This window comes from Prenolepis imparis, unplaced genomic scaffold, assembly GCF_030444845.1.
Source record: "Prenolepis imparis isolate NDT839.2.m4 unplaced genomic scaffold, iyPreImpa1.0 SCAF_10, whole genome shotgun sequence".
Classification (NCBI taxonomy): Eukaryota; Metazoa; Arthropoda; class Insecta; order Hymenoptera; family Formicidae; genus Prenolepis; species Prenolepis imparis.
In genome coordinates this window covers 9,011,218-9,023,157 of record NW_028141168.1, presented here as the reverse complement: position 1 = coordinate 9,023,157, position 11,940 = coordinate 9,011,218, and the positions used below count along the sequence as shown (strand labels likewise).

General features: G+C 35.4%; 1 protein-coding gene across 1 annotated transcript in view; it reads right to left on the bottom strand.

Annotated features, from left to right (window-relative positions):
- The window catches only part of Nudc (nuclear distribution C, dynein complex regulator), a 62,853-nt gene that overhangs the window by 587 nt on the left and 50,326 nt on the right, over positions 1-11,940 (bottom strand). Inside the window, exons 5-6 of the mRNA XM_083048117.1 lie at positions 763-957; positions 20-222 (exon numbers count right to left, since the gene is read on the bottom strand). Coding sequence (XP_082904243.1) covers positions 20-222; positions 763-957 — 398 coding nt within the window. The remainder of the gene's footprint in view (positions 1-19; positions 223-762; positions 958-11,940) is intronic.

Sequence of the window (11,940 nt, the reverse complement as noted above, 5' to 3'; positions counted from 1 at the left end):
TATTGAAATGTTATCTTACTTTTTGATAACATCTTGTTTCTTTTGCTCATCGGATGTTGGAAGTCCTAGCTCCTTCTGTCTCTGATCATACATCATCTTTTCTACGAGGCCTCTTGTCTCTCCGTCGAGGTCAGAAAGCTTGCTAGGTTCGGGATTTACTTTCTTTGTGCTGATTTCCGGCTCACTCGTTATTACGTGAGCCCACCATTGCATTTTATTCACCTACACAAAAAAAAGTCGATTTCGTTTAAAAAAAAAAAAAAAAAAAAAAATATTGTAATCTATTATATTACCATATTACAAATATTTATATCATCGTTAATGTGTTTTGTTTTTATTTAAATAATTTTAAAGACATCTTGATATTTTGCATCAATCGATAATTGATATTGCGAAAATTGCTTTGATGTGTCGTGATATATGTCGCAAATTAATCATAATATTTTTGATTTCGTGAAATAAAATTTTGGATAGAGATTGCGGCAAGTATAATCACACGAACGATTGCGAATACGATAATCATGAATATTAATTAGACCTTAATTAAATACTGTATTTTGCATGTCTAAAAACAGTTGAATTCATTGCCAATCACACGTATCTCCACATATACATATATCCGTGATTGAACGATCTTAGAACTATCGGAATTACACGGTTCCGGCAAGGCCAAAGAACGGCGAAGGTCGCGAAAAAACATATTACTAATACGAGGGCGCGGACTCTGCCACATACATATATATACGTCCACGAGAGACTCACCTTTTCCAGATTAATCAGCAACACTTTCCCGTCCTCGATTACCCAAGTAGATTCCTCGAGTTTGACCTCGTGCGGGAAATCCCCGGCAAAAATTGGCGGATGGCCCTTCAATCCGCAGCTTAAGTGTTTTTTCGTTATCGTTACAACCACGTCCCTCGGTCTAGCCGAGAAATTTACCTTTAGCGGCACTCTAATCTATAATATAAAAATCGCAATATGTGTCTATTTGTTCGCTCGAGCGAATATTATTCACAAGTGGCAACTGAAACATTCGCTTGGAAAAAATCTCATCGGAATCCGTAGTATTATACACGAAGAATGTAAATAAATTGTATATATTTATATATTCTTTTTATTTTTATAGTCCGTTTCGTCGCGCGTTTTTCCTATTCTAATAAGTTTAATGTAAATTAATTTATTTCAACAGAAAATTTTAACATAATGATTAGTTCACAAAAACTACAAACTCTCATGGATAGTTGATGAAAAAAGACAATGGATAGAATGATCGATCAATGGTGAGAACAAAACTCGTTCTCAATGTGTTCTGCACGAACGCGTTTCATATCCTTTTGTGATTATGATCTCGTTTGCAGATTATTGTAATCCGGATCACAGCGGCCTCGGGCTTGGATTTTGGAAATGAAAAATCGCAATGACTTTATAGAAAGAAGACCTTGAACGTTCGGAAAGTTCGTGGGATCATTCGAATCTTCCAACCGTGAATTGGAAGATGAAAGATGCATTGTAACACTCGACAAAGCGAAATGGCAAAGGTTCGACGTTCCTGCCAAATATCCGTACGATACACTTCGTTAACCAGCACGTGTTCGGTTTAATTGATAGCAGGCGAACTTGACCAGATCTTGACTTTGGATCATTGCCAGTTCGAAAGGGTCAAGAGTAAATCGATCACGAACGTTTGCTTTGTGTAACAGCATCTAAAGTGTTGAATGATGAAATTATCCATTTGTGTGATCATCTGAATCGCCATCAAGATTATGAAAATCGTAATAATAGTGAGTTATTTTGTATTAAAAAATTCCGTGACTGCATAACATATACGTAACGTTGTATAAAAAATGTATTATGATTCTAAAATTTATGATTTAATCAGCTTTTCACGGAAAATTATGTAAGTCAAAAACCTTCGTCTCAATGAGAATTATGAAGTAATTATTGAGCAGCAAAATTCATTAACATATTCTTATATATATATCACCGCGTTAAAGAGACTTATATCTCGTACATCTCCATATTTCAATTCCAATTTGCAATGAATATGCAATTCAAACGTTTCCTGCGTTTTTATTACGCATGCAAATTTCGCTTTATTATCTTAGAGACTTTATTTCTCCGGATATCATTTAATCAAACGACAGATAAGATTTTACATATATTTTAGAGATATTACATTTACATATGTAATTCTTGCGCCACGTGGCTTTGTAGCTTTTTGCAAAACAACTCAATTATTCGCAGTGATCCTTCGAATTTCGAGATCAAGTTGACGCGTTTAAACTATCGCGGAATTATTTCAAACACATTTATTTTATAATTTATTGTGGCACTTCATTGTGTTTCAATTCCCATAAAAAATAGCAGCTCATGACGCGTCGCGTTAAGAAGATCGTCATCTTCTCGTAGCCGGTTCTTAGATTTCTAGAATGGCAACAACGACGACGACGACGACGACAGTAGTAGAGGTAAAGTCGGGTGCATCGGTGCGTGGAAACGGATCATGGCTACCGACTTTGCGCCCAACGTTAACAAAGTGGAATATCATTATAAAAGCGGCAACGAGAAGGCGAGGAAGAATACGGCTGAAGAATAAGGCTGTTCACTTTGCCGAGGTCTAGCCTAAGTAGACTGTGACGCATAAGCTTTAACAATCCTCGAGACATTCCCGTTGAATACCCGTTACAAAGTTAATTCATACCATGAATAAAAATTTTGATCATTCTATTATCTGCTTTTTTTTTGCGATCGCAGTGATACTGCATTTTTTTTAAGCTCTTATTTAGTAATATCGCTCTCAAGTAATATTATTTTCTTATCTACTCTCCATATACCGTCTTTGGTATTACGTTCGAACTTCGATCAATTTTGCTGTCAAAACACACATGTTATATAAACGTGCAATTTTCTACTTTAACATAGCGTTCGAAGATCAGAGATGCTTATGTGTATATTACGATCGGTAATCACAGCTGTATTGATACAGCTTGTCGTCAAAATCTTCCGCGAGTAAAGAATTATTTTTAACTATACGTAATAAAAAGATTAAAGGCACATATTTTGTGTTCAGTTACGATTGCTTTCAAATTTTTCCACATATATGCGAATATATTTGCTTCCTTAAATTATTTTATTTTAAAATGTAAATGATTAGTAAAAAATATCAAAATATATTCAATAATTTACATTCCACAATATCAACAATTTTACAATAAACGTTAGTCATTTGAATATTATTGAAAATAAAAGATTGCATAAAAATTCTCAAAATATGACAATATTGTTAACTTAATTCTTTTGGTTCACGCAATTCATTGTTATTCCTAGCGGTTTAACCTGGCACCCGCATAACGTGTCGTATTGACTATCGTCCGTGACTGCCAGACTTGCGAAATTCTTTCTTACCGTGGAATCACATTCTTACCGAGATCGCTTAAATATATGTAAAGTCTTTTCATATGTACGCAGATAGGTGCCTTTAGTTCGGTGTACGTAATTACGTATGGGATACCAATAACAACTATGAGGATAACGAACAGCATCTTTGACAGTTCGCAACGAGAATGCAATTAGAAATGGAAATATGGCTATTTGATTGTCAGCTTTACGAAGAAATGTACGAGACACATTATTCACATTCAGACACGTTCATTCTGTTGCGCTATGGTATGAGTAAATCTGTACAGAAACCATGAGAAAAAAACGAATGATTAGATCTCTAATATCCTTGAATTTAAAAGAAATAATTGTATCTTGCTAATTGGCTCTTTGAAATCATAATTAATAAATTTAACTATGATTCCTCTAACAATGTTATATAATCGATATATATAACAGTCACTAATTTGTTTAATAAAAATAGCTTACGTCAATTGTTACATCAATTTTTTAGAGCGAATTAATATGTACAAATAAACTTGCCAAATTTTGGAAGTTTCCATTGTTTTATGATATCATAAACGGTTTTTTATAAAAGACGTATCCGCACTAAAAATGGCATGTTGACCATTTATAACAAAGATATAATCAAGATGAAGAATTCTAATAGTCTTCATTATAATAAAAAAATAATTGCCTGCGTGACTTTTAAAACTATATGTCAGAATATACAATCTATTTGCTATTTATAAATATGTTTTCATAGTTAATTAAGTACACGTATATGCAGTTTTGATCGAATTCCATGGAACTTCATTCTTTATGAATAATAATTAATAATTTAAATTTGATACATTGGCATTAAAAAATGACACGCAACTGTTCATTACGATTTCATAGAAGATACCGTAAACTTCCTGTTCGGAATTTTATGATATTAATTAAATAATACGTGACAAAATCTTAAAGTTATATATTCTTAGAATTTATGATCTTTTGGTATCATTTGTAAATATTATATACAAACGTTTGTACTTAGAGACTCGTGTAATCCGATAGATTTGATTTCGCATATATTCGCGAATTATTTTGATGCTTTCGAGATTTGTAAATGACACATAGGCGCTAAAAATGGCATGGAGATTGCACATAATAGAAGTTCAGAGGCTCGACACGATAAAGAAGCTCTGTCTGAGACCTCGGCATTCGGCTTGTTGTCACGAACGAACGAACGTGACATTAAAGGCTGCTATAGCTGCGCGTCATCTCGCTCGCGGATAACCGATTTATTTGGCGCTTCGGCGGAATCCTTGATACTAAAGGATCGCACACGTTTACCAGGCCTCGCTTGCGTAATCGAATAGTTTGTTCATTACTCACGATGTTGAATAACGCGCTTCTTTTCGAGGCGGAGGAGATCTCGCGACGAGATCGAAATTTGTAATCGCTATACGCTTGCCGATTCGACATTGTGCACGTGTACATTAACGACGTGTACATTAACACATAAATGAAATTGTTCTATTCGCCTAGAAGCACGTCAATAACAAAAAATATTAAATCGTCATCAGTGTTTAGCGGACAATGATAGAGACTCGACCAACAAAGACTAGGTATCTCTTCAAGGCACCAAGGACGTCGCGAAATGTAAGCGAAAATAAATTTATGCGCGAAGGTTGATTTTATTTTAATAATTACAAAAACTGTTTTTTTTTTTTTTTTTTTTTAGCAAAACATTAGGCAAACGTTGCCACGATATATTTTAATTTGTTTTAATTGGACATCTGTCATGTGCAAAGTTAATATTCCTCGATGTTTTAAAGTTCTACAGATCTTATTGGAGTTCTAGTTTCTTTACATAAAGAATTAAAAGTTTTATTGATGTAGATAAAAAGTTCTACCGCTGAATGCTTCTAAAATTGTATAGTCAAAAAATAAGACTATATGAAGATTAAATAACTGAAGAACTTATATATTTGATTTTCTTCTTAAGTCTTGGAATTCTTGATAAGAAAAAAATATTTATAAAACAAAACCAGAAGTTGATTTTAAGATCAAATATTATAATTCTGAGAAAGATGAATTATACTAAATTTCTTTATACATATACAATATATTCACAAAAATCTATTGATAGTTCTTAAGAAGTTCCTTTTAATTAAAACACAAGAAATAAGATTTTTTTTTAATTGGAGATTCTAATTATTATTATAGAGATATTAATGTTAAATTTTTTTAATGAGAAATTTTAGTGACAGTTAAAAAAATACGAAGAATCAATTAGTTGCGGTACCAAGGGACATTATAGACAGAGAACATATTTTCACATTCATTAAACATCAAGGTTGATTTGTAATTGTCACATTTTAATATTCATATCATAATTGCACATTGGAGGATGGATAATGTTAGATGTATGCCGAAGAAAGGACGTTGAAATGTAACTAAAGAATTGTCATTATCTCAAGGGATGTAATTTGCAAAAAGAAGGAATATTCAAAAGAGATAAGAAGGACAACGAAGAATAATCTGTATACAGACCACTTGTATTCACGGTTTCCATTTGCGGATATTAATGGGTTCGCAAATAATCATTCTAAGGTCAAGTGAACGAGTAAAGTAAAGTAACAACATGTATATATATTGTGATTAATTCTATCTTCAATTGATAATATTCATGGATTGTGAAGAAGGTTTCACTTAACAAAGATGACAATAGAAAATGAATAAGTATGTAAACGTCGTATTTTAATGTTAAATCGGTCTTAATGGATTTACATAACATATCAATCATTAATATCAATTACTATTAAATCGCGAAGTTATTTCAACATTTTTCTAACTATTTCCTTTCCATCTTTGCGTATTAAAATATTTTCGTAGTGATAACGCATTCTGAAAATAATATATATCGACCACGCGATTAATGTAAAATGATTTTAACCTCATTGTTAACGCCACAAAATCTGGTTTTCAAATCAGCAATTATCTATACAAGCGTCATTTCGCGCTTTTCATAATCAATTACATCTTCTTGCGGCAGAAGATATAATTATCCCGTGACAGTCATTTAATGCGTTTTTACAAAACCACACATAGTTAGCGCTAATCGCTGTTTTAACAATGAGTCAAAGCGGTACAGATAAAAAATTAATGTGTGGCTTCCGGTAGAGATGCTGCAAATAAACATTAAATTCAAACGATAACAATTCTCGTTATAATCAATAACTGTCATTAAATAGTTAATATGTGGCTACAAATTATACGGATGAGATAATAACATAATATCTTATTTCAGAGACAAAGTGACGCTAGTACAGCACTACAAGACAATCTTGTTAATAAATTAATAAATTGTTAATAAATAAAAAAAATTTGATACGCGATTAAATCAATTGCAAACTATATAGCTGTATTATATACATGCAGTAGATACATTTAAATATCAGTAATATAATATTTATGATAATAGAGCCAAAAAAAGCAACGCGATGGAAAAGGTATAAAATCGAGGAGAAAGAGAAGATCAATGAGCTTCTTTTGCACAGGTGTGGCGAGAGTACAGGTGCATCGTGTATTTCTACAAATGCACGTGTGCATCGTCTCATATGCAAGAAGAGACGAGCGAAAGAGGAGATGCAGATCGCGAAAAGAGGCAAGAGAGATGCAAAGCTCGCGTTGGGTTCGAGGAGACGATTAGGATTTTCCGACGTGGTTTTTCTGCAATTTGCAACAGTATTAGCTGAGGGGATAAGAAGCGCGATATGTGTTAATATGCATGAAAATGCGGCGCATAATTTATACGTATGAGCACAAGATGTTGCACAAAGAATAAACGAGAGAGAGGTAGTTGCCTGGAGATTAAATCAAACCTAATCGTCACGATAATAAGTGCCGACAATGAATGTCGAACGCTTCCCGAAGCAAAAACTGTACCGTGCGTCAGAAGCATTAAGGTAAAAATTGTTGCAACCGGTAGACGCAGAATTCAGGTCGCGACGAAGAGCAACCGGAGAGGAGAGAGAGAGAGGCCCCGTAGGTAAATATTTCTTCACACCACAATCTGGAATCGGGCTAATGTAGGTCGCATGTTATTTTACTTTAATCGTCAATATATTTTTATCTTAATAAGCGAGCGGATGTGCGAGTAATGTGTGATTTATATTTAGGCAAAATTGTGAGAGGTAAAGAGCAATGTCAAGAGCAATTGTTGAAATAAAATTATAAATATATATCTCCATACGATATTATATTTATATAATATATACATTATACATATATATGTATGTCGTAATCGTATATTAATGCAATTTATTAAATTAATGGATGACGAGTATCGCTTAATAGTGCACTTGTCTGCAAATATTTTGTACTCAGCTAATTTAAAATCTCGTAAATCACACACTGAGAATATCTCGTGACGTACGGAGATTTATTTAAAAAAATTAATTAATTAGCCTTTCTCGTGACACGAAAATATCAGTGCGCGCGCTGACCTCTCTTGTTTTCTACGTGATCCTCGATTACCGTTGATTGACGAGATTCCACCGAACACGAAGTGAGGCTCTCTGATATTAATTGTGCGGTGCCTCGGCGAGGAGGCAGGTGTGCAGCTCCGCTACAATGATATTTAACATGTCGCCCTCGGTTTTCGCGGCCCGAAACCAGCCCGGCAACCGGTGGTGTATGTGCGCGCCGGCCAAAATTCCAGAGGGCCGTGTAAGACCGGTTTCTCCCGAAAAATTGGCGCCGAGCTGACCACGTTTCGGGTCAAAGAACGGCCTTGCCTCTCGTCCGTCCCTCACTCCCGCGGCCTCTTCGCCATTTCTCTCCCCCCTTCTCTCGTCGTGATTGCCCCTCGCATTTTTCGCGTCCTCGCGGTTCCCCTCTTCACTTTAATTCGCCATCGGCACCATCGCACCGATGTCCAGTGGTATAAACATATGCTTTATGCCGGCGGAGAAAAAAAAAAAAGAAGACGATGAAGATGACGATAATATTGCGAGTCTTACGTTTAGTGGTACTCCCTTCTTTTTTCTCGTCAATTGCATGCCTAATGCTTCCTTCGGCTACGAGATTGGGGATTACTATTTATCTATGGATTAGGATACTTTATGACGATTGCTCATGGTCGGACATAGTTGTTTTCTTAAGCAAAGCCTTCAACGATCGAGTGTTCGCGGAAAGAATCGAACGATTTGTAGTAATCACTTCTTCGAAATGCATTTAATAAGCTCGAATTAAGAATTCGACATTTATGTAGATCGCAAGCAATTGTTAGTCAAATATGTCATCACTTAATGTCATCTCCTCTGCTTCGACTTCGATTTCATTGATGAAATATGGATAACTTTTGACAAACATTGTCTTGACTACGTGAGAAAACTGTTTACTCGAACAGAAGCAAATTGAGTTACAACAAATCATTACATTAACTATCGAGCAGATATTGCTTTATTATTCATGATAGCGAAAAGTAATAAAAATGAGTAAGAGCGCATAAATAAATGCTGTCTTGGAAATCTGAGCAATAATAAAACCCTGCGCTCTTATCCTATTTTTAAAAAATACAACTGTTGTAATCTTGAGTAATGTTGCGTGAACGTATCTAACGGCGGATAATTACTGAGTTATTGGCAATTTATTCGCCATTCGCTTTAGATACGCGATAACTTTATACCGTATCGATTACGCGCACTTAACAGTAATTGACTTAAGCCTTACTGCCTTAAAGCACGAATATCACGTGCTTTATTCAGATACAGCAGATGTTACCTGTCAAATTTTTTTCCGATATTTATACAAGAAATTTGCCTTTGCGCAACTTGCTCCTGTTCGTTATAGTTACTCTGCTCTAGAGATTTCAAGTATCTACTACACGAAGAAGTATAAACAGGATAGAGCGAGTGCTATCTTCCACGCTCGTAAATGTTGCGCAAGAAAGTATGAATAACGCAACGTGACATCGAAACGTGACGTCAAATCGCGTTGATTAGAATAAGTTAAGGCTTTTAGGGTGAATACCAAATCAAGCTTTTCGTCGATTATTTCGATATCGTTATTGGCGATAATTACCGGGACACAGTGGATAATTTCTCAAAATGCACCGAGAGAAAATTGGCCATCGCTGCGTTAGACAAACGATAATCAACGATCGCTCTACTTTCACGGATTTGCGGCGAACGCGCGTTTTACAAATTGCAATGCTGCAGTGTAATGGTCCTTTTCATCATTCGAAGAGGCACGCGTGCGGCTCGCAGGCGCCGTAAGCGGCAAATATCATCGTTGCGCTCAAACGCGCCGCTTACGCAATTATGTCGAGAGAAGGAGAGACCGAAAGTAGTAAGGGGAGATGGAGGAAGGTTCGCGCGGAGAGGAAGAGTGTGCCGCGGCCGCCAAAAGTGAAATCGAGAGATTGAAGAGGACCAAGCGGAGATAGGGCCGCTTCTCGGAGATGTTACGTCGAAAAGGGAAAACGGGAATTTTACAACCTAATCCACAGACATCAGCGATAATCTCTCTCGTATCATTTAGCAATTAATGTATAAAGCCACCAATCTTGCGCTATTATATCTCTTATCTCTCTACTTACGTAATTTATAATGATTTGATATAACGATTTCATTTAACAAACTACACTTTTGCATGTTTTTATTAACTGTTAGTTATCAAGTTATTCTACTCACTCGCAACATTATATTTTTAAAAGATTTTAATCTTATGAAGAAATATTAAAATCTGATAATTATTATATGGTTTGTCAGATGGAAAGCACGGTTGTCTTCATTATTTGACACGCTGTGCTATATGAAAGGATGAAAGAGAGAATACGCGCATTTAAAGTGATACACGGAGAAATACCACGGTAGCATGAATAGAAATAGAGTTCGCGGGAACATTCGGGTTATCGGCGCTTAAAATCAAGACGACTTGCCTTCTGCGGTGTCTCATTAAAGGACCACCCGTGTGGAGAGCCTGGGATGAACTAGACGAAAACTGCGCGTGCGATAGCGACACAAACCCCGTTAACAATGCTTGCGTAAACTGCGCCGCCGATGACCATTGTTCTCGAAACAAGCGAACGTTCATCGTTAATTTCTCAGATGGATTACAGGGTGCATCTTTTGAGTCGTTTCGTTTAATTGCGCTTGAACCAGCTAAGCCGATTCGAAAGCGTGGATATCGGAAGATTGTGAAAGGCTTACTAGGTGATTGAGTGATGAAAAATTATTTATAGATATTATTATCGTCGACAGATCGACATTTCCGGTTATCACCGATATATCATTATTTCTAGAGATCTTGTGTATTGCTTAAATATATATTTCAATAATGAAGCATTTGGTAACTGCTTCCTTAATGGCTTGTTTTATCTAATAAAGATCGGTGTTAATTAAATTCTATATATGTATACAGATATGATGGAAGAAAAATTCATATGTCATAATGCGTTGCGTCTAGACAAAGAATGCTAAATCAATTGTATCTGCATCTCGAATCTTTAGATATTTACGCTATGTAGAGATGTATTAATTTTCTAAAAACAAAGAAACTTGTGATTTCTCCTGTATTAAAATTACAATATATTCTATATGTAATCTTTTCAATTCTCCATGTGACAAATTATTAGGATTAAAAATTTATTACTTTACACTATTGTATCTTCATCTATTGGATTTAATCTTTTATCAGCATTCGTATGCAAGAATTTCTACGGCAATTATATGCAGAGATTTTATATTCAAATATTTTTAATTATTTGGGAATTTTCAAAAGACGATTTTTTGGGGGGGATGACATTTTCAATTAAAATTGACGAATAATATGCTCATCGAGGTAGCCGAGCGGAACCTTTCGCGGTCGATAACTCCTAAGGATCATTAAAGTCTTTCTAGGAGATTACTACACGCGTAGCTGAGAGGAGTGACGTAGACGGTGGTGAATAACGTTAGCGGAGAAGACCACGCGTATTGAGAAACGTAAGGTTGATCCGGGTCGCTTCTACGACGGACGGATGAACGACGACCGGCTCTCCTTTTCTTCCACACGAGCAACGCGATGCAGTCGGTGACACCACGTCGGTGTCAAGGACTCCGAAGGATGAACAGCCTATACCGAGATTTATTAGGTTATTTGCGTATATGTTACAAGGCTGTACACGCGCCAAGTGCGATAATCCGCCGCTGAGAAATCCCGTATTCCTTTTTCTTCTTCCGCGCGATTCCGTCAATCAATATTGTTGCTTATATTGCATTGATTCATAAGAGAGAGTTCCGTTATAAATAATTATTGAATCATTTATTCTGAAAAACCATAAGTTTTTAAATCGAAACGAAACAATCAGATGTATACGTGCAGCAACTACAGCGAGTACAAGAAAATTGTAAAAAAAATTATGAATCGAAATTCAAATGGGAAAAAATTTCATGATGCCGAGATCGATAAATTTTTAAAAAATTTCTTTGCATCAAAACCTTCAAAATTTTTCGAGGAAAGAATTAACATATTACAGTCTAAATGAGAACAAGTTATACTTAATAATGGAAAATATATAACAGATGA